Source organism: Molothrus aeneus, chromosome 1, assembly GCF_037042795.1.
Source record: "Molothrus aeneus isolate 106 chromosome 1, BPBGC_Maene_1.0, whole genome shotgun sequence".
NCBI lineage: Eukaryota > Metazoa > Chordata > Aves > Passeriformes > Icteridae > Molothrus > Molothrus aeneus.
The window spans coordinates 105,031,358-105,055,397 of NC_089646.1; the positions used below are offsets into that span (position 1 = coordinate 105,031,358).

Here is a 24,040-nt window from a genome sequence, read left to right on the forward strand (position 1 = left end):
AATAATGGGGATCTGATAGTAGATAGAACAAACCTGTTACCACTGAAAGCCTTACACTGCTTTCTTTGGGGTTTTGGGGAGAGGTGGGATGCAAAGGAACAAGGATAGGAATAACATATAATGCAACTTGTGTCTCCTTCCATTCTGCTTCCACCACTCTTTGCAAAGCAGAGCAGTGGCGTTCAAAGGGAGGATGTAATTCCTGCTCCTGGGAGCACTCCCTGCTGCCCCACACTCCATCAAGAGGGAGTGCTAGTCCTTACCATTTGGCTTGCCTAAGAGTGATCACAGCCAACTTATTTCTTTCCCCCAGAGAGTTACAGAAATCAGTCACAAAACATGCAAAGAAGAACATTTGAATGACTGTGCTAATAGCAAAAGAAAAGAGTCAAACAAATCATCACATCAAGTGCTTCTGCCAGTGTAAGAGAAGTCAGAGAGTCAAACCAAATTTTGACTCGGTCATTTCCTTTTCTGGGTATGGAGTTGGATTTTCATGTTTTCTCTATAAACTTGATGGTAGTGATAATTGTAGGACTGTAGAACTTTGTATAGTTTTGTATTTGTTTTTGTTCTCAATAAAAACAAAAAGATCTGTTGATTGCAGCTGTCTCTGTATCTACCCTCTCTAGAGAATGGAGGAATATCTAAATAATTACATCACTAAATATCTGTAAGGAATAAATTATATTTCCATTGCTAGTATTTGTAATGTGTTATGTTTTAAATCAGTAAAACAAATTGAAGTTTATGTTCAATATGCTGGCAGTTTTATTTCCAGAAAACAACACTGAGCTCACAAACTTTGTCCTATTTTTTAGCAATAATTCATATGATTTATATAGGGATTTGTCTGCTCTAAGGTCAGATATATCTTTATCAAATGATACTTCTAAGTTATAGTTATTTATTGGGGTATGAAAGAGCACTCGTTGCCTGGGAAACAAATGAAAACAGCTTCCTCACAGTCAAACACCACCACATGTTCAAAACCATTGGCCCTAATTTAAGACAGGGACAAGCATTGTTACAACTGAGAGCTTCTTCCCATATAGCTGCAATATATTTTGTAATTGCTACTTTAAACTCTACCTGTAATCACAACTGTCATGGCAGTGCTGGTGATAAGTATTTTCCTCTGAAATATGGATACTGTTTGGATAACCACCTAATACTAATGCCCAAAATCAGGCAATGACAAAGCCAAAGTGGTCATTTTGGGACTGCTGCTCCAGGATGCCAGAGAAGCTCTTAATTAATGATGCTTAAAGTAGCTTAGCTGCTTCTTTTCATTCCTTCTCCTCCTCCCTCTCTGCCATGACAAGCACCTTGCTGTGTACCGCTTGTATAATGGTGCTGGAGGACAAATCATCTGGGATCCTGTGGACCAAATATTCTGTCTCGTGCTGTTGCTCTCATTCTACACAAAAGGATGCACGGGGGAGAAGCAGGTGTGGCCCTGGTTGTGTTGCACTGGAGCAATGAAGCCCTTGGTGCCTGGGGACCAGCCTGGCCTGAACGCCTGCCCTGCTCATCCTCAGCCCCTCTGCCTCAGAGGCGCTCAGTGCGCTCCGTGCACAGGAGAGGAGAGCACACCCAGCTCCCATCTCATGGGGCATGCCACTTCAGCTGGCCCCAAGTTTGCCTTACACAGTGAACACTTTAGCAGACAATTAATTACCATATCAGCCTGAATTGCTAAAATTGTCCCTTCTGTGGGACTTAGAGCCGGGATGTAATTTGAAAATAATGCTTACAGTAGCAAAAGCTGATTGTGTATGCAAGATCACTTCTTTCTTGACTACCTTGAAAAATTTTAAATCATCTATTTATGTGATGGTTACCTTCTTGAGAGGTTTTGTCTTTCTCTCAGTTTTGATGCCACTGCTAATTTTAAAGAATAAAGGAATAAAAGTTATAATTTTGTAACACTGCAGAAAACTCTCTCTCTCTCTCTCCCCCTCTCTCCTTTGTGTGCACAAAATCAAATGAACAGTCATCTGCAAATAGGTCTTTCCTGGATAGAAACTTCAAACCAAGAATTTTTTTAAAAATCTGGTCCAGAGCATTTTGCAGAAGCCAGAAAGCATCTGAAAACCAAGGATTAGAAGTGGAGTGATCCAGTAACCTTTCCTTAGTCCATTTATAACAGAGCTTATATGAATATAGTGACATGAACATGAAACATATGCAGGAGGTCTGAGTGGTGTGTGTTGGACATGTCACAGGACCCTACAGCAGAAGTTCAAAGGCACGAGCAGTTATAATAAATGTGTGATAAAACACAGAACAAATCCTGAGCAATGCTACTATACAGTCAGTGTGTGTCCTGAATTGATTGGTAGCACAGAGGATTTTAAACATATGGATGAGAAAGATGCAAGTGTGTATCAAAGCATGTTCTTACTAATACAGAGGAAAACAGAGCTATGAAATTATAAGAGAAATTAGTTCCTGTACAGATAGAAATATTACTATACAACTGCAAAGGATATTGAGCAGAATTAGCATATAAGCGATTTATGACAGGAGCATTTTCAGTAAGAACTTGTAATGTTTGTTATTGCTTCAATTCTACTTTTCCCAGCCACACAGGACTAAGAATAGCAACTAAGAATAGCACAGACAAACCTCCCTATGAAGAATGGAGTTGTTTAAAATATACTTTTTCTTCTTCTTTGGATAACGTAGATTCATTTTAGTCTGATTTTGCTACAGCTGGGGGCTGAACAGAGCCCTTTTTTTGTCACAACCACTAAACAGTTTACTTAGATCCACACTGAAAGACTGTTGTGCCCAGAGGTACAGACACTTCTGCCTGCTAGGATAAGGGGGGAAAGGTAATCTTGCAGAGAGATAGAGCTGATCAGGCCTTGCAGAGATAAAACAGAGTAAAATAAAGAGAGCTGGGACAAATGTCAAGGATGAAAGCAGCTCAGTACTGCAAAAGATGCATACCCAGTTATCTTCAGCTTCACAAAACCTTCCTTATTCTGAGGTTCTGTATGTCAGAACAGAGAATCTCTCCTCCCAGCCCTCCCCCTTGGAAAGCAAAATAAAGACACTTTTTACAAGGCATGGAAAGTGAACCTGATCCTCCTCATAATGTGAGTGTGGTCTGTGCGAGCGAGGGAGCAACCTAAGATGAATTGTCTTTGGAGTTTCACTGCTTCCTCCTAAAACTGCAATCCCTTTTGGTGCATAAATTTGAGGTGCAGACTGGGACATCACTGGGGAACAAAGTGACTGAGTTATGGGAGGTAATAGAGACGTGTTGTTAGGAATGTGTATGCCATTTTAATACAGCTGTTAATTGCCTCCTCTGACATACAGACAGGGAGGCACAATTTTTCAGTGCACTAATGAGAACATATCTGTTTGCTCTTAAATCATTATTCTGAAATACGATATGATTTAAACTTTTAACTTCTAAGGTTGATCCTCCACACCATGCAGCTGCTCCTGACCCCGGTAAGGTAATGATATTCTGTGGCACTTATAGGCTAACAAGTCTTGTTCAAAACTCCCTATTTACTGTCTTCATCTTGTGGCTAAAAAGCAAAACCAGAGTGATTGTTTTTATACCTCTAAATTTCACAATCTTCTGTCTTTTTGTGTGTGTTCCTAATGTAAGTGCTCACATTTTTTGGGCACAGCAGTAGGGGAATAGATGAAGGCCAAGACATTAAAGTGCACCCATTTGTCACGATTACTGGTTTTGTTTGTTTTATGCATGTGTTAAGTGATGGGAGACACTATCCAAGTCATAGGATAGTACCAAGGGAGGATCTCTGATCTAGGACATTGCCTCTTTCAGTCACTAAGATAAGCAGAAAAATTCCCAGATCATCAGTCTCGGTTGGACAGAGCTGAGGAAAAGCCTCAGTTTTGCTGCCAGAATCCAAGCTCAAACAACATCCCAAAGGATGTTTTGGGATGTAGGGAGGTGGTCTCTCTTCCAGGACAGCCTCAGCTGAACTTCTGCCATGGCTGCCCTAAAGACCAGGTACTCTGCAAGTGCAGAATCCATGCCATCCCTGTCCAAGAGAGTCTGCTGCCTGACAAGCCAGACAAAGGAAGGGTTGGATAATATGGCAACACTCAGCCAACAGCAGTGACTGTTAGTGTGACGTGTCAGCTTGGGATCCTCCCAGTCAGGAAGTGCTTCAAGTGTGGGGTAGGATTTTGTGAGGGAGAGCTTATCAAAATAGAGGCTGAGAGAGAGACTTGACTATGAAAGGGGCCTATAAGGGAAAAGTAGTGGAGAAAGGCAGAACAAGAGGACAAGTGAAATAAAGCATCTGTGAAGAGAGCTGGGAATGAGCAGCCCATTAGCACAAGCAGGAGACTGTCCAAAATAAAAGCTATGAAAACCAGTGGAAACCAATTAGACTGATGAAGTCATCAACATCTGAAGGCCACAGCTGCTTGCTGTGCTTCTGCTGGCTCCATTTCACCTCTAGGTCAGCAGTTTGAATGTAGACCCAGTTAATAGTGAGCAGAAATGCATATAAATCTGGTGGCAGCTCAAAAAGCTTTTGAAATGTGATATGAGAAAGATATTGGTCTCGCTGTTCTTGTCTGCCTGAACAGTTGTTAATATTACAGAAACCTCACAAGTGGACGAGTTTTGCCTTTCAGTGAAAGTGCTGAGAGGGAGAGAGCAGGCAGAAGCAGCTTTTTGACACTGCAAGCAGTCTCTCATGAAGGAGAGGCACTTGTTAGACAGTTCTGAGTAGAGTTCTTCATCCATGCTGATGGGTTAAAGAGTGGAATACTGTGATTTTCAACTAATGGGCACAGCTTCTTTCCAAAAGGTACAAGTAAAAATCTCTCCTTGATAATATTAGAATGAGCTTTACAGAGTTGCACTGAGGTGTAGCTCTATAGTTCCCATTAAGTCAGCAGGAAAGGCAGGGCTCTAACCATTAAAGCCCTTTGAAAGAGAGATTTATTTTAGAGGAAACTCATGCACTGGACGTCATTTTTACTACAAATTAATCTTACAGTCTGACTTCCCAGCCTGGTACTTAGGGGTAAGTTCTAATGTACTGTAATTTGAGTTTTCAGGGGGTTATAAAAGAACTTCTAAAATCTGGGGTGAAACTTGGCATGACAATTTTCAGCCCAGATGCTTCATTCTCTCCCGGAATAGATTTTCCCAGATTTTGAAATGCAATGTAGAATATTGGTTTGTTTTCTTTATTTAAGACTTCATACAGGTCTTTAAAGAAGGATTTTGTATCCATGTTTGCAGCACACAAGTGCTCTTGAAATTATTGGATACCACATGTCTGCAGCCACCATATGACCCAGCATCTCTAATGGTTCTGAGGTCTTGTTTGCCTCGCTAGTTAATTAGGTTTAAATGGCTGAGCAAGGTGTACTGTTAAAAGGAGACAGCTGGACATGTACATTAGCAGGTTTCTTTAACACCTTCCATATGCCAACAATGACACCCATGAAAGGAAGGGGCTAAAATGGAAACAACTTCCCTAAAATCACCTTGCACCAAAGGCTCCTCAGATCTGGTGCTGTGGTTTTATGCCCTGTATTGTCTCAGGGGCAGATTTAGCATCCATTTTGGCTCCAGGCCAGCTCTTTCTTGACCTCAGAGTGACTCATAAGTGATCCATGATTAATTTATTTAAGGTTTAAGAACAAGAAATTAAACAGTTCTACTCCACAGATTTGCTTTGCCACTAGCAAATTAATCAAATGAGAGTCTAATTTGTTTTAGATTAAATGAATTCCCTCTGTTCACTGTGCTAATCCCCAGCTGAACTGCCTTTTCATAACTCCCACTCCCTTGAAGTGTTGTACTGTAACTTATTTAACTCTACAACTGAAATTACTAGAGGTGTTGCAGTAATAGCTTATAACTGGAGGGCAAGTGGAATTTGGCATTGGTACTCAATTGGGCATGGATATTGCCAAAATCTCTCAAAGGGTTTTTTTTTTTTACTTTTTTGGACCAGAACTCTTACTTTGCACTGACTTCCTAGAATATTTGATGTATTGCTGTTCAGCCTCAGTGAGACAGTGACTTGTAGCAGTCTGCTGTAATCTCCCCATGACAATCTGTTCTAGCATCCAAGGAGTCTCTTGTAAACCCAATAAAACAGGAGATCTCTGATGGCCCTTCCCTTACATGGTTAAATAAATTGGTCGTTCACATATGTTTCTGTTCTGCCCAAAGTTCACCTTTTTTATGGACCTTCCTGCTGCCAGAGTTCTGTACAAGTCAGTGGAATAAGGGACCAGCTTTTCATGTTTCTTCATCTTTCTTATTCTGGATTTGCGGTTCACAGCTGAGAGCTCAGTTGGGTGTCTTATAACTGAGTTAGGGCTGGTCTTCCCCCTACTAAAGAGTTAATTCTTGTGACCAGGACATAACAACAAATTCTACTTGATTGTCTGCTTCAAGGAGGAGTCTGCCCTTCATATTTTTCGCCTATGAAAATAAGCCTTGCCTGCATATTAATGCATGTGTATGTAACAGAAATACTGTGTTCATTCCAGTCCTCTTTGTAACTGAGGACTGGATTTAAACTAAAGTAAAATATTTCTAACTTAAGGCTTCCACAGTGTCCAGCAAACTCCTCCTACACCAGCTGCAGCCTCACTCAAGTGTGGGCACCGCTGATGTGAAAATGCAGAATTTCCATTTCTAAGATCAGCCACTGGTGCTCAAAGCTCATGAATTTCTGCCACAACAATTTCTGATATTACCTTTAAAACCATAAGTCATTAAAATATACTGGAGGTGTTCATAGTATTTGACTTCTTACTTGGTGTATATTTTCTTAACCTTTGTAATTCATAACAGATCACATTTTCATAGTTTTAACTAGAAAAGCTGTTACCTTTTAAATGAAAACTTAGGTTCTCCTGTATTTTGCTGATTTGAAGATATCAGGAAACTTTGAGATTTTTGTAGAACTTGTGACAAAATTTTAATATTTTCAGCACTGAAAAAGGGAGCTGAGGATCAAGTTTCTGCTGCCTCCAGTGAGGACAATACTGCCCAACAGACATGGGAGGAGCAGGCTGGGTGTAGGGCTTTGCCTTGGGACTTAAATTTATAGGCTTGTTTGTCAACTGCATTTTTAATATTTCAAACATAGACTTCTTCTGAGGTAGGACTTTCAACCCATCTTAGTCTCTTTTTCCAAAGTGCTGTAATTTCTGAATGTTTAGTCTAAGCTTGCTTTATTAATTTCCTCCATCTTTTTTTTCCTTAAACTTGTTACACTACAGTTAATATTTTAAAGTACTATATTTGCACATGATTTCAGCAAAGTTGCAGTTGTGACTGAAAGAACATTGAGCTTTGTCTGTTAAATAATTTTTAAAGATTTCTCCTAAAATTACATTGATTGCCTATTGCAAGATCAGCTCACAGAGATGATGTTTGAGATTTTACTGATCAGGGAAACGAGTCACCACTTGACATAACTGCCCTTGCCCATCTCCACTTCTTTGTTTCAAATATCACAAGTGCTCTTCAAAATTAGGAGATGAATGATTAATTATAATGTATCCAAAGCTTAAGGAAAAAGCCCATCCCTAGAAAGAATAACATGCAGCATTGCAAATACTGAAAAGCATATATATATAGATACTTAAAAGTATATGTGTGTATAGAAATGTATCATATGTACATATATAAACATGTTGCATATACCAAAATGGCCAAAGAAACAAAAATGTTGCAAAAGCCAATGTTGTTGGTCTAAGCATGAAAAACAAGAAAACAAGAAGGGGCTGTCAGCCCGGGAGGAAGGACTTGGAGATGTGGTGTGGGATGAAGCTGCAGGATTTAAAGGTGGCCTGGCTGTATAGATCAGCTGCGGGTCAGATAAGCCAGGTGACACTCCTGAAAAACAAAGGAGGCAATTGTGTTGCAGCCTGATAGCAGGAGAGGGCAGGAAGCTAAGGTCTCTGGAGCTGTTATCTTATTTTGTGCAGCATTTTATCTTTCGTGCAAGAGGGGAAGATCTTTCCTGTGTAGCTCACTACTGGGATGAGAAGTTGGTTGCTGACTGTTTATGGTTTATTAGTACTTGTCATGTTTAGCTGGGGGGCCTTGTCTTCAGATAACATTTGGGACAATTGTGAGGGTTTGTTTGGCTTGGTTTTTTTAAAGGTTTCTTTCTGTCTTCAAAACCAGGATGTGTTTGTTTTGCCTAAGGAGCTTCCACTGACTCTTCCACTTCTTAAATGCATATCTGAGTTGGGGGTCTAGCTAAAGATATGGACAGGAGCACTGCTGGCAATAAGCAAAATGTCTTACCTGGTGAAGAATATGTTTTTAGCTGTTTAATCAATTGTTCTGTCTGAGTAAAGGGTGATGTTCTGCAAAATGATGCATTTCATGGACTCTGCTGCTGCTTCAGGCAAAGTGTCCTGAGACTTCTGTCTGTGGCACCTCACAGGTCAGAAGGAAGAACAAGTCAGATTTCCTGCTGGAGACATGCACACAAATTGTTTAGGCTTTGTTGAGCCTGGATGCAGACTGTATCTTTGCCTTTGAATTCATCCCCCCAAGGCTCTGTGCTGTCCCAAGTTAGCTGTGGCACCAGTTAGCCCAGTTTCATGATGCCAAGCAGCCCAATCATGTGCAGCAAGTCTGTGGGCAAAAAAGATCTAACTAAACACAGACTTCTCACACCATCACACGTGTTTATCTGCTTTGAGCTTGCTTTTCCTCCACCAGTCATTAAATGTTCCCTCTGGGAAATACAGAGGTGGGAGAAGAACAGCCTGGGTTATGCTGCCCTCCCAGCAGTTGATGCAGAGGCTGGGGCTGGTGACAAGGCAGAGCTTTTGCCTTTCCTGGCTCAGCAGAATGAGAGGTTGTTTTGGTGGAAGCAGGCTGAACACATGAACACAAACATATTCTTTTTTTAATAAAGAGTCATGGGTGTATTTCTTTTTTGCTGATGCCAGCCTTTTCCTTTGCTGACGGAAGGAAATGGAGAGAAATTCCGCTTCTGACAAAATAACCTTGTGATTATTAGCATATTACTGCTTGCTTACTGTAAAGATGAGAACAAAAGGCATGATGGAATCATCAAATGATAGAATATCCTGAGTTGGAAGGGACACTCAAGGATCATCAAATCCAACTCCTGTCCCTGCACAGGCCAGCCCCAAGAATCACATTGTGTGTGTGAAACCATTGTCCTAACACTTCTAGAACTCAGGCAGGCTGATGCTGTGACCCCTTCCCTGAGGAGCCCGATATTCTCCTAACAGCCAACCTAAACCTCCCCACAACTTCCCTTCCCTCGGGTCCTATCATCAGTGTTTGCCCCTCCACTTCCCCTCACGAGGAAGTTGTAGATTGTTGTGAGGTGTGTCCACGGTCTCCTCTTCTCCAGGCTGAACCAACCAATTGACCTCAGCCATTCCCCTCTAGACCTTTCACAATCTTCACCATCTCCGTTTTTATTTTTCTTCTCTGAGTGTCTCTGCTCTGTTTCCCATGTTTTATGGGATGTGACATTTTCAGGCCAAGCTAGTGTGCATGGGAGGTGATGGATGGATGGATGGATGGATGGATGGATGGATGGATGGATGGATGGATGGATGGATGGACAACCATCCCCTCAGACTCCTGTGGCCCGGGCAAGCTTGATCAGGTTGCACACTAGTGACAATTGTGGCTGTCATTGTGATGAGGAACATATATCTGCTCTGCTCTGCACTTAGCTGGCCAAGCAGGCCTCAGGATGGCTGCCAGTGACAAATCTGCACAGTTTGTAATCCAGAGTTCTGCTGGGGATTCTCACTGGGGGAAAGGTTCTGAACTGCCTTCTGCACTTGGAGACAAAGGTGGGATAGGAGCAGCAGAGGGGAAGAGCAGTAGCATGCCTAACAAACCAAGTAAACTTACATTATTTGAACATGCACCTGTAAAAACTTCTTCTCATCTTTTTCCAGTGGTAGTTGTAATAATCTGCTGCTGTGTCTTTCTTTCTCCAGACGACTTTGCAGAGGAGGAGGAGGTGCAGTCCTTCGGCTACAAGAGGTTTGGTAAGTGACAGCAGTCTTTCAGCTTGCTTTTGCATAGTGCTTAGGGTAAATCAAACACTTGCTATGAAAAACTTTCTTGCTGGCAGCATCGAAACATACAGGTACAATCCCATCATCCACATCCAATATCCTCCCAGAGGAAGGTGTGATGTTTAGACTTGGTTTATTTTCTTGGCAAACATAAGGCTTCCAAAATAGTTCTTTCATTAGGAAACTGAAGCCCACACCTGAAGAGAAATGAATGTGCTGGCTGTGAAAAAAAGGGGCCATGCCTCTTACATGTCCTCTGCCCAGCTGGGCACTGCTTCAGCCCCCATCTGCTGATGTGCAGCAGAGTTTGTAGGTTTTCCCCAGAGTGGTTTCATGGCATCTCCTGTAGACATGGCTCAGTTGTACCAGTAGCTGAGCCACAACACAGGCTGTGCACTCCTCTCAGAGGAAAAGTATATGGTATGAATGCATTCTGATGTCAAAAATTATTAAAATGAGGTTGCTTACTTTCTTTCCTTTTTCCTCTTTCCTCTTTTTTTTTTTAATGTTTGTTCACCCAAAATGGTCTTCTCCTGTGAGGAGGGTAGTACCACGCACAGGGGTTAGCAGCCTTCATGGCCCCTGTTTCCAAGGCTCTTGTGATCTCTTTCTGTTGGGAAAACAGTCTCTGCAGTCAACAGTTTCACCCAGGGCAGGAGAATGCCTGTCCCTGTGGCAAGGGGAGGGTTACATGGTGGCCTCTGAGCTCCCACAGTGCCAGCTCAGCACAGCCAAAGGGGCTCATCATCAAAGCTGCTGGTGCCTTTTCACCTATAAGCCACCAGAATAGTTCACCTCATGTTTTCTGTCATGGGAAAGTAGCTGCAGCAAGAGTCACTTTCAATGACCCCAGTTGGCAAATGGATAAAAAAGGCAGGCTGAAAATAAAAATGAAAAGTAAAAAATTCCTTCCATCCCAAAAGGAGCAGGAGGAGGCAGCGTAAGGAGATGTGGAGTTTGGGAGGTGAGGATCACATTCGCATGACCTTTTCTACCCCCTGAACTACTCCATTGCTCCCTGCTGCTGAGCTTTATTTTGGATAGACCAGCCAACCACAGAGCCAGCATCTGTGGCTTGGAAAGTCCTCCATAAGGCTGCACACAGGGTTTTTTCCTTTTTTGTTTGTTGTTTTCCTTTTGTTTGTTTCCATTTGTTGTTGTTGTTCTGGATTAAGCCCTGGAATAGCAAAAAGGCAAAGCAAATCTTGAAAAATAGGAAGAAATGCTAACTGTTGATTTCTGTCACCTTCAAATAAGTAAAAATTACTGATATTCATTAACAGCTATAAAAATAGATTCCTTTGGTGTTATCCTCTACCTGGCTATCCCTGGTCAGCACTCTTGCAGTGAACAAGATTTTAGGGAGGAGTGGGCACTCCATTATCCTTACTGTCTCAATAGTAAGTGCACTGTTGTGACGGGATGGGATTTTTGCCTTCTAACTTGCTGTCATTTCTTTCCTTCTCCTGGGTATCGTGATGCTACCAAGGTGAGTTATTTCTCCCCTTAGAAATACAGACCATTTCTAGAAATGCTTGTGCTGTTGTGCTTGGTGGGGCAGCATGGAGAGAGGAGAGGACTTACAATCTGGAAGTGGTAGGAGGAGATTTCACCACAAGAGGAGGAGTCAGGGTAGTACCACCCTTAGGAACCAACCCTGAGTGCCTTATGCCTCAGGAAAACAACATTGCTGTGGTCAGGAAGGTATCCCAAATATCTGCAGTACAGAAGAGTCCTGAATAAAGGGGGAATGGGATGATGAATCCATAGCATTGACACGGGTGAGAGCTGTGTAATTCAGTAGGGTCCCAATCCAAGAAGCCACCTTTGTCCATACTATTTTCGAGCCCAAACTTCCTTCCATACCCTTCTCATCTTTCCCAGCCTCATGGGGCAGCTCAGGGAGGAGCTAGGCTGGCCTGGTTTCCACACACCCCTGCACCAGCATACATGGTGTTTGACTGTAGGTGCTCATGCTTTTATGTCCCTTAAAGGGTTTATTTCCCCTTCTTCAGGAAACCTGACTCAGTGAGTTCCCACCTCTACAGTCTCTGCTGCATTTCCAGGCAGCCTCTGAGCAGCCTCTGGAGAGAGTGGGAGCCTCATTCCTTCAGCAGTGCTGGCTGCTTCCTCATCTGGCACTGGGGTCCTCCAGACAGAAAGGTGACCTGCACGACTTTTAAAGACTCCAGACTCAGTGGACAGCTGGGTCAGCATTTCAAGTGAAGCACCAGAGGTTGCTCTTGGGGCCAAAATGCAACTGAGCTCCTGCCTGACCAGTAGGAAATGTTACTCCTGCTGTCTTGGTGTTCCCTCTTGGCCCTGTGTCCTTCCTGGTAAAAGAAGGCGAGAAGGGGGAATCTCAAGGCAAGAACCAAGTTTTATTACACAAACCTTGATAAAAGGTAATTTTGAAAGAAGTGCTGTCTGTCTGCTAGCTGGCCCTGTAGAACTGTTCCTGTACAGCCTGTTGGTGTAGGCATGGATGAAAACAGCAGTGGGGATTTTGTTTGAGGAGTCAGAGTGCAAGAGCAGTTCTGTCAATATATTGTGATTGGAGAAGTCCCTGTATGCTCCACGGACATGAGGCATAGTAGGTGGACCTTGAGTCAAGTACTTTTGACTCCATCATTTGGAATTGGGAGGTCTTGTTTGGAGCAAAATGTGCTCTGAGGGGCAGAAGGCTGAAGTATAACTGGTTTAAAAAACGTGGCTAGCAGTCAGTCACTGCTGGCAGCTGGGAACATGTGTTGGTCAGCATTTGGCAGGCAAAGCCTTGACCAAGCTGCTTTCCTAGACTTCAGCTGAGGAGTTTATTATTAGCTGCCTTGTTCCCAGAGCCCGTAGTTTGGTTCAAAGAAGGAAGAGATCAGCAGAAGGAGGGAAGGAGGGAAAGAGGGAGGCATTCTCCAGCAATTCTCATTTTGGGGAAGAAGTTTTTGAAAAGAGGACTGAATACGCACTGTCTTGCACCACTTCCCCTTTTTCTGAATCATTCTGTCCTTCCTTCTCAAATAAGTTAATTTCTGAGAATTTGTCAAGCTACTGTATTTTTTAGTCAATAGAACATTAACTGGTCATAGTAAGCCAAACATACTAAGCATAACACACTAACATATTAAAGAGTAACGAATACAGATGCAGACAACTCCTAGGAAAATACACATCAGATTTTTTTCTCCTTTGAGGTTGGGACAGATTTGCTGCAGGGGGTCAGTAAGGAAAACAGTCTTTCCAGCTCACTGATGCTGTTTACTTCTTTTCAATGAATGCTACAGATGTGCAGGGATGCTGCCAGAAGTTGCTCAGCTGCAATGCCTCCAGATTGCTGCACTGGAAAAGTGAGGAAGCATATTTCTTATTCCAGTTACTTCATCTTCAATCCCATTTCTCAGGCTGTTTTAAAGTTATCTGCTCCAGATTGCAAGCTAAGTCTCTCCACTGGTTTTCCTCTACCAGATTGCCACCAATATTAACTCTTTCATCAATCAGTGTCACTGGTTTGTACCACCTCATGCACAACTCACTTTGGGAAACAATGAATCAGGAAAGGGCAAAACTTCCTTTCCAATATGATACACTTTGGGGATGCTAAATCTCAAGCATTAGAACTAAGACTAGTTTCTAAATGGTAGGCAGAATGATGAGATCTCTTTCTGGGAGGGTTTGACTCTTTCCTCTGAGATTTGGGCTCTGGGCATCTCCACAGGCAAGGGAATTGAGGGGATGAAATGGACTCCAAGGTAGAAGATCTGATCTTCCTAATTCATGGCACTCTGAGGTAATATATGTAGAATTCATTATGCTTTTTTAAATTTTATTTTAATGTTTAAGAACTTAATATCTCTGCTTTAATAGAGTCTTTGAAGTAGAAATTTCCTGTTAAATTACTGGTTGCATAGTGCGGAGCAATGGTACAATATGGAATTGCTGAAAGCAGAGAAGATTGTCTTTGACCTGTTGCAAAGCACACTTGCAGTGTTTAGAAAACAGGCTTCAAATAAATGAGCTGAAAGCCCTGCTGATGAAGAGAAGCTTCCCATGGAATCAGAAGATAGGACCAGTACACTATAGATAAGTGGAAGACTAAACAGCTTGTGCAAGATAATTACCCTTTGCCCTTGACAAATACAGCCAGAATTACAGACTGTGAGCCTGTTCTCCACAGAAACACCCATCTTGGCCACCTCCATGCTCTAGATGGTGGGTCAGGATACTCCTCACCATCCCCTCTCCTCTTCCCTGCTGAGCTGTCAGTAGGGGACAGTCTCTCATGTCCCCAGGGGGGAGGCCCAGTGCACACCAAGCCACTGATCCTCCAACCTTCCCTGCACCCCTTAGGTCAAGAGCTGCCAGGGAAGGGGAGATAAAAATTACCATGGGCCCCCCTCAAGGAAGGCAGGTACTTCTTTAGGTATCTTTTGTGGGGTATGTAAGATTTGACTGGGTTAGGATACCTCTTCCGTGCAGTTACAACCATCTAGCTCCTAAGCATGATTCCAGGTGTAAGAATAAAACCTAGGAATTTGTGGACCAGGAATGGATGAATCATCCTGCCATGGAGTAATGAAATCTGCTATACTAAAAAAAGGTGAGGGGGAAAAATATGTTTAAAAACATATTTGTAAAACAGGGTTGTTTTTTTTTTTCTTGATGAGTGGTCTGGGAACAGCTGAACAAGATCCATTTAACTGTTTTCTTGCTGTGCACTTTTTATAGTATTTTGTACAGTAAGAAGTTATATATTCTTTCTTCACCTTTGATAACATATAACTAGGGAGTTTTAGGAATGTACAACTGATAAAAGTGTTGTGAATGGATTACAGCAAAAATGAAAACTTTAAGATACAAAGCTTTTTCTGAAAAGGATTTTAAAAAATACAGGGTAGTTTGTGCCTATAAATAACTGTTCAAACATTATCAAAATTCATGGCTCAGAATTTTGTGATAGTTCAGGAACAGCATTTATTCATTAACACTGCACAGATGGAATAATTTTACTCCTTGTCTCTGAATAAATCCAGGCCATTGTTCATATCTCTAATAACAAGCAGCAAAACAATGTCTGGCATCAGCCTGGTGGTATGCTATATCTACACAAACCTTAAGCCCCTATGAAAAAAAAAATTCTAAGCTTTAGGAATTTGTCGACTTTTCTTTATGGTTTGTAAACGACCAGTGAGGGATTTCAGGTGCCACAACCACATACCTCCCTGGACATTCTTTCACTTGTATGCCTGCAGTGTGTAATCATATGGCTTAATAAAAAGTCACAGGGTCACTCACACTCACAAAGGCAGAGGAAAGTCAGGCACTGTTGCTTCCAGTTCACTGATCTGGCCATATTTGACAGATGAGGATTTTGCCTGCGTGTGTCCTGGGGTATGAAATCCCCCCTGAATGGCGATGCCCGTGTGGCTGTTCATTTCAGGCCAAGAAATTTCATTTGAAATAACCCTTTTAATTGCCATGGCCAGTAAGGTGGGAGGGGATCGAGCCTGCCCTCTCCTAGGGTGAGCCCTGAGCAGCTGAGAGAATCCAGCACCCTCAGGGGTCCTGGGTTTGTGCTGGGGCTTCAATCCCAGCATCAGGGGCTGCACAAGGAGGGACCACCTATGTACGGTTTCTTTGTCTTGCTTTTCTTTTCCAGTAGATACTCCCAGTACTGGAGCAGTTGGCAGGGAATTGAAGTCTCAATAAATAAATAAAGGATGCTGACATGTATTGCCACTGCAGAGGAATGTGCTCAGGAACTGTCAAGGTGCTCCTGTGCCACCATTGTGTGTCCCTCCTCTGTCAGTACCTTCTGCCTTTTGCAATGTAATGGCACATGTGATAGATGGGATATCCAAACAACAAATTTGAAACCACCTGTCTTCATAAAGATAGAGAATAGTTGGTGGACCCTGAGAAATCCATTAGTGTCAGGCAGTAATAGCAAGATCCAAAAAGTTATCAGGTCTATGTGCCCTGTGCTAACTTAGTCAGGAGCTGAAAGAGCCAAGATGTTCAGGTCTGTGGGTTTGAGGCTGCCCCTATCCAACCTGTCCTGCTGTGCCTGGCTAAAGGCACTTCTAATCCAAGCCCATAAAGAGGCCTCTTAGCAGTGCCGTGGGGCTAAAGTCATTCCAGCTGTGTGTTGTTATGTAGGCAATCTATTTTCTCTTAGTTACGGGTTTTTCCTATTTAGTACAATTAAAATTCTTGACGTGCTTCTTCATATATTGCATTCGCATTCTTGGAGCAATACCTGCTTGATCAATCTCTGTCTTTTACAGGGGTGAATTGAAAGGCAGTGTGGTCACCATGATGTGTGAATTTTGCTCTGTCTTTTTCATTAGAGCTATAAAATAGGTGTGTGGGCTGAACAGCACGTTGTATTTACAAGAGGAATGAAAAACATTGGCAACACTGTAAGCAACACCTGGGGATTTTGTTTTTATTTCCCTGTAAACTAGCTGGACAAATAATGATGTTTGGTAACATCAGCTTGCTGCCAGAACATCTAGGCTGCATTTTGGACTGTTCAGCTTTGTAGCAAAATTACCTGTGAAATTACTATTTTGGAAGGAAACTGTGCACTGTGTTTTCAGTGCTTGGTACCATTATGTTTCCATGCAGAAGAGTAACACAGGAAAACTGTGGCAGAAATGAAAACTTCAGATATGACGCCATCACAAGATGGAAGGAAAAAATAATGGAAAATACACATTAGTGGACTCTCCCAGCATGGCCGTGGGATTGTAGAATGCACCAGCATTACTCTTGAGCTCCTCTTAAGCTTTATTCCAAATACAAATCTGCATTTGTAGCCAGCTGCTACTATAGCCAGCTGAACTTTAGCTTTCAAGTGCTCACATGTCTGCAGTTGATCTTTGGCTTTTCTGTACCTTCTTCATAATGATTTTATCTGAAAGTGACACAGGGACACTGGTCTTTCCATGAGAAAGGGGATGCTGTATTCCCTTGAGGCTATTTTTTTGGAGGAACCTAACAACACACACAAACACATACCTGTGTGTGTGCTGCTTACTTTGATATCCTGGATTCTTTTTATTTCTTAGGAATTTCTTCAACCTGTACTGTAGCTCTTTGCATAGTTGGTGCCTGGTTTTCCATGCTCCTGGGGGAGCCACTGCAGAGAAGGTGTGAAAATTACCCAGCTTCACCCAGACCTGAATGTGGGACCTGGACCTAGACCCAGACCTAAATATCTCTGCTGTCCTCTGCCATCACACTCAGCAGCCCCGAGCCTGGCTAGTGTCCTGGCAAGGTAACACTCTGAATGCAGCTACATCACGTTGCTGTACTTGGCAAATTTCTTGATAATTTTCAGAGAGAAAATTTTCTGCCTGAAGATTGACTTCCATATAAAATCTGAATATAGGATTTAGGGTAGGAGTTATGTCATCTACTTTTAGGGATCTGTGGAAACTGCCTCTTTGAAGACACCTGTCCTTAAAATAGCAATAGCAAGGAAAGGCCAGTGCTGCCGGAAAGGACTTCCATGCTGAGCAAGAGCATCACCATCCTGATCATTTTGAGTTACTACATAAATAATACTGTCAACTCCACATCTCTGTAATATGTCTTATATAAAAGCTGGGGAAAGCCTAAAGAAGCCTGTGAGAGAGAACAGTATAAGGGATAGCACAAATGAAGAACAGGCTAAGTGTTTTAGGATGATTTGTCCTGTTTCAAACACTAACAAGGAAGCAGGATGCTTCCTCCTCCAAACCAATCCAAATTCCACTGTTCTGCACTACAGAATATTAGCCAAAATAAAGCTTGGATTAAAATTTTACCCAGTCTCAATTAGCCTTCTATGGGTAAATCTTAGGTGAAGCAGCCAAGAGCCAAAAAATTTCCATTTCTCCTGTTCCAGCCTGGGCTAAGTGAGTGGGCTGAGATTCTGGAGAGTGGAGAGAGTTTGGGAGAGAGGCGTGAGTGGAAAGGAGTCTTGCTCGGTGCCCAGACCTGGCACGGACAAGAGTTGTGCAGTGGGTGTGTGGAGAGCTTTGTGTCCTGCAGACACTCTTCAGCTTGGTCAGGACTGCATCTGGAAAATCCACCCACTCAGCCAGAGAGAGAGATTGATGCCTTAAATAAATAAGATGTGAATGTGTTTTTGTGATTCAGCTTGTGACTCTTAATAGAAACAGCTGAACTTTCTGTAGTAGAGGGAGGGTGAGACCCAGGGATCCACTTTGCTTCAGCCCAACTGAGGCTTGTAAGGAGATTTTGTATTTAAGGTTGTGTGAAGACATTCAGGCCTAGCATAGCAGGACTTTATGTCTTCTCTGGCAGCTGTTTCATAATGCCACAAAGAGGCAGAGCAGAATTGTTTTCCCTTAAGGATATCTGGGCATCAGGGTCTGCTTAACAGGGCTTCACTGCATATTTTTCAAAACCTAACATTTTAAATATTTGGAAAATGCATGTTGATTTGCATTACATAGCCTGTGTCTGTGAGCTTGTTTTTCAAGGTCTTGGTCAGGGAAGATTGAGAATTCTACCCATTTTTAAATTTTTAATTAGTCCAGGAATGGACATGGAAGCTTTTACCTCCCAGGCTTGTTATGATCAATATACCCTACATTTGGTAGTGCTCAATGGCAGGAAAAAACCTTCCCTTTTGTGTTTTCTTAGTGGGTGAAGGTATGATTTCAGACCATCTGTGTATGTAGTGACAACCACTGACTGAAAGATTCTTTACATATATTTCTGCTTTATCATATGATAGGAGACAGTCTGGTTCCAAGAAATAATAATACATAGAGCCAAAAAATAATTTTTTTCCTTCTTCATTTGTTTCCAGAGGTTATTTGCTTCAGGTGGAAATCTGTTGTATAATGCCCCACATTTATTTCATTTTAGATTTGACCTGTGAGTCTTGAGTTGGGAGTGGGAGAGATCTTGTCTTTAATTAAGACTGCACAGTCTGAAGCCAATTAATCCAGACACACACTGTCCAGGTTTCAGCACAGCAGCTGTGCACAGCTAAACTCACTTGTCCCCAGAAGTTGCCACACGTCCCTTCTTGCATGCACAGATGTTTATATTTAAACCTGTGTGCTTTGTGTGAATACATCCAAGCTGGATTTGGCTCAGTGTGTAGGACTACCTAACAGCACAACTTCAGAAACAGACCTGTAGGACCAGATTGCATGTAGGTTCCATCTGGAAATTTATGCTCCAAATATTGTTTCCTAGATCTGGAAAGCCAAAAATCTGAGAGGTGCTTGTGCTCACTGTATTCCAAGGCCCCATTCAGGAGTATTCTGGCTGCCTCAAACAAAGTGACTTGTCTCCTTAAGAAAACAGGCTTCTTCTCATTTAATGATGCTACATGTTAAACTTCTTTAGCAAATTTATAAAAATAACCATGTGCAGATTTCAGATTTTTACAAAATTTCTTTACTCAGGGTGCCTTGCAGAAAGCAGCAGCATAGCTTAGTTTTAAGGGAAGGCAAATAAACCCACATCATGTTCTTCTGCTCATTACACAGGAGCTAAAAAAACTTTCCAGAATATTGACAATTTTAATACTAATATGGATTTAAATAGTTAATCAAGGGTAGCTAAAATTAGGAGTAAACTTGGGGGGTTCAAAGTAATGAGTTTGGTATGCATAAGGGTCGGAATCAGCTGAAATACTGCAGGAGGAAGAAGAAGATTAAACTTGTCTTCATTGTCTTTCTCTTGCCTCATCAAAGAGAACCAAAGTAAAGATCATTTTTCAGAGACCTGTCATTCAACCCTCGGAGACCATCTCTGCTGGTCTCAGATCAGAACCATCCATTCTGCAAAGGTCCAAAGCAGCACATGAAGCCACATCTGTGAAAGATCTCTGTGCTTTGTGTGGTGGTCACAGCTCAAGTTCATCATGCTTCAGAAAACTGCAGGCTCTGTGGAGATGCTGGTTTGTGGTGCCGTGGTCTGCTTTGGCTTTTTTAGAGGTGATAGGAGCAAGGCATATGTGGCTCCTGTCCTTTCCATGTTTAGCTGCAACTCTGTCCTTTATTCCCCCTGCCCATATCAGTTAGGTCTGGAGTGGTCCAGCAGAAAGTAGAAAGCTCATTTCAGTACTCAGCCCATCAAGAGGATGCAGGAGGGAAGTTTGGTAGCTGCAGGAAATGCCTGCCCTTGTCAGAGGGCGATTGGCACCCCATAAACCCCATAAACTTCACAGCTGCCTCTTGCTTCAGCAGGCCTTGACTCTGGGCCAGGAGCAGATGAGACTCAGCATGAGTTTGAGCCCCTTTGCCCAGCGTGTGACCACCGTGCGTGCTGACCCACAGGACGGGAGGGTGCTGGCAGGGGCCCACCTCTGCAGCAATAGCCACATCTGCTCCTCTGCTGCAGCTCTGACTCCTGAGAAACTCGTGCTCTTGGCAAGCTGCTGTGTGAAATACAACATGGTGAAGCTGTTTTTATTCTCAGTTGTCCTGCAAAAGGTTACTGTGAGTAGTTCTGTGCTTTAATAAAAAGAAATAGAGCTGTGTTCTTCACAACAAGCCCTTTTTATTACAGCTGGTTTGAATAGCAATTGGCCTCTAATCATGTCTCAAATAGAAAGAAGACCCCTTATGAAAGCCATTCATTTACTACAAAGAATGAACTTTCCCATGCATGAAACCAGATTACCAAAACAAACCCACCAAATAAGCAAAAGAGCTACCAAGAATTTGTATATGTGGGTATTCAAGGTGACTTAGAAGACATTAAGTGGAAGTGTCTTTGTAAAAGGAAGCAGAACAGCTGACTGTGAAATTAAAAAGCATTTTACGTCAAAGGAATACTTAGATCACTGTAGCCTTCTTCATTTTGAGCTTGACGATTGTGCTGATGTGGCACTATAATAATTTACTTTATTTTTCTCCCTTCTGGGAGGTTTCTAAAACAATATTTTTAAAAGAAAAATAAATAATGTCTAATGTCTTTTCAGTTGTTCTTCTGGGAAGTCTTGTGGTGAGTTAAAAGAAAATACTTGGTGAAGCTGTGAATGGGAGACATTTCCAGGGTGGGAGTGTTTTGAGGTTTGTTTGGGTTTTTGTATTACTCTACCCCTATGTGTTTTGGGGTTTTTTTAATAGTTTTCATAAGCTTTTAATACAGGGGAAATTAAATTGAGAAACTCTTCCTTATTCCACCAGTTTTGGGAGCTTTGCAGGACGATGAGTTATGGGACCATTACCCTCTTTGAAGTCCTGATGGAGGGAAGCCATGATACCACCCTAGTCCTGCAACCTTCTCTCAGGCAAATTCCCAGCAAGGTTTTTTTGGTGGTCACTTCTCTCTCCTTTTGCTATCAGATCTGTATATGAAAAGGTTTCGTAGCCTCCAGGTGACCATGTTTCACCTTTCAAGACTGCTGTTTCTAGAACATCAGAGTTCCCAGAGGGAACCAAAGGTAGTGCTGTGGTCATTATGATCTCATGAGAAATGTCTTCTTTTCCCCCAAACACCTTCAGTTTGGAGATTGCAAAGCTTGTTCCCCTGCTCCTCTGCTCTGAGCAGCACTTCACATCACAGGTTCCTAAGCATCCTCCCTCAAAGTGAAAAAAACACCACCTGAAATCAGATCAGTACTTGAGAGAATAGGTAATGTGTTCATATAATTTCCTTTGAGATTTTTAAAATAAAATACAGCCCTGCAGAGTTGACTGGTTTTATGAAAGACATCCCCTTTCTGATGGACACATTGCATCAACTCAGCCACCAAAACTATGAAGTTGAGGGCACAACTATTTTTTTTGTACTAGAATTACTAAAGCTGCATGAAGTCAGATGGGGTTTTCCTCCTGTCCTGTGCTGGCAGTGCAGTGCTGAGAGCAAGAGCAGGAGAGCCAGGCTCAAGATGACAGAGATGCTCTGCAGCTGTGTGGAGGCAAAGCCACACAGAGCTGGCAGGGATCAGCAGGGAGGGGGGTCATCCCAAAACTCTGCCAAGGGACTCTGTTATTGCAGTCTGGTTACTCTGATTTGACCACTGCTCAGCAGGGTTCATATTTCTGTGCCCATTCATAAAAAGCAGTGTAAAGACCTTTTAACCTCTCTGACTGATGCCTGTTGGGGCCATTCCTCTCCTGCCTTGATTTGCTTTTATTTTATGTACCAGGCTTGACTTCACCAGAGCAGAGCATGCCACACAGGCGCGTTTCAGACAGTGTTAAAACAATCTGCAGTCTGGAAACCAGCAGGGTCCCCAGAGAGGGAGTTAAACCCAGGGAGTACTGATCTGTTTCCTGCCTTTGTTATGATTTCTGCCATGTAACCCAATCTCGCCCACCAACCAGCCTGAGCGAGCCCGGCCAGCTGAGTCAGCAGGGCATGGGCTGCTGCTGCTCACCTCACGTCAGCACAGCCAGCCTCCAAAATCCCTGGCAGGTTTTCAGGTTAATCCTGCCCCAAAATAGGTGGGTGCTCACCACCTTCACCCCCAAGCATCAAACAGAGCAGAGAGGAGGTGGGCAGGGTACAGGGTGTGCTCCCCAGTCAGCTGCCATTGTGTGCCTGTCTAGAAGGGATATCCAGGGCTATGAACCCAACCCTCTGCTCTTATATGGGTCTCAACACAGCCCTTTAGGAAAATCCCACAGAAAATGGGTATGGCATTTAAGACTCTCGGGTGGGGACTCTTCTTTCATGTCAACCTCCAAAATGTTTAAAAGACTTTATGTTCTTAAAGAAAATAGAGCATTATCTGCACATTTTTAGCCCAGCACAGTGTGTGTAATCTTGCAAATGCAAACAGGTAAAATGGGACGTAGTGTAGCGAGGGCAGGGAAGGAGATGGTGCCATGATCTGGCACTGCTCACAAATCCAGGGAGTTTCACCTCCCACTCCCAGAGAGAGCCAGGCCCTGTGAGGGCAACCACTGCCTGCCTGTGAGCAGGGCTGCCCTCACCCTGAACCCTTTCACTGTTCAATGTCAAATCAAACCAGCACCCAGGATTCTTACCTTCTCCAGGACTGCCAGCCCAGTGAGGAGGAGCACTGGGAGGAAAGTCCTGGTGCTGCCAGGATAAAGGCTGATCAGTTCTTTGGGGAGAGGAGTGGGGCAGTGCTGGACAGCACAATCCCAGTCATGCTGTGGGTCCAGGTCTCCTGGCAGAAATGCTGCGCTGTGCCCAGGAGCCCTTGTGTGCAGATGGGGAACCTAGAGTGATGCATCGCAAGAAAAAATCATCTTCTCACTTTGTTTTTTCCTCTTTCTTGCATGACTGGCATGAGCTGGAGCTGACATCTGATCTGCTTTTGATCTTTTTCTATCATGGGCTGTATGTTTTTTGAAGCATTTCGCTGCCAGAGCTGACCACTACTGAGAGACAGAAAAAGCAGTCAGCAAACATCCCCTTTTAAAACTGTGCTGGTTTTAAAGCTTTGCAGATTACTTTGCTTGTTTTTCAGCCAACTCCTAAGATGTTGCCAGCAGATTTCCAGTAAATTAGACATTTAAGTCAAAGTGGCTTATTTGAAATATTTGAACAGTGGCATGAGGAAAGCTTAGGTGAAAGACAGAGCTGGGAGGAGGATGATCTGTAATTTGTCTGCAGCTTTGCCTGGTGCAGATGAGATACTCACAGCAGACCATCTTTCTCGTCAGGTTATGGTTTGTTACAAGGATTTGTGATTTTCTGTGCTGATTTCCCAGGCCTTAAAATTCTGATTATTCATTTCAGCTGTAGTACAGTAAGCAAAACATTGTGCATTTTTTCGGGGATTTCTTGCTTCAGGCTCTTTTTGAAATTCATGGAAGCTATCTGTAACATAATTTTCTCATAATGATTTTAAATGTCTTTTAGAAATCTGAGGGGAGTGGAGAATTTTGTGACTATCTCTCAGGAGTTACATTCTTAGGTCACAGACAATTCTTTTGCAAATAAGTACAGCTCCACTGATTAAAGCAGTGTTGTCCCTGACAGTGTTGAAGTGTGAAATGATTTGGGTAGATTTGTGTCATCC

General features: G+C 42.8%; 1 protein-coding gene across 1 annotated transcript in view; it reads left to right on the plus strand.

Moving 5' to 3' along the window:
- COLEC12 (collectin subfamily member 12) overlaps positions 1-24,040 on the plus strand; it is a 96,743-nt gene that overhangs the window by 1,506 nt on the left and 71,197 nt on the right. Inside the window, exon 2 of the mRNA XM_066562266.1 lies at positions 9,991-10,041. Coding sequence (XP_066418363.1) covers positions 9,991-10,041 — 51 coding nt within the window. The remainder of the gene's footprint in view (positions 1-9,990; positions 10,042-24,040) is intronic.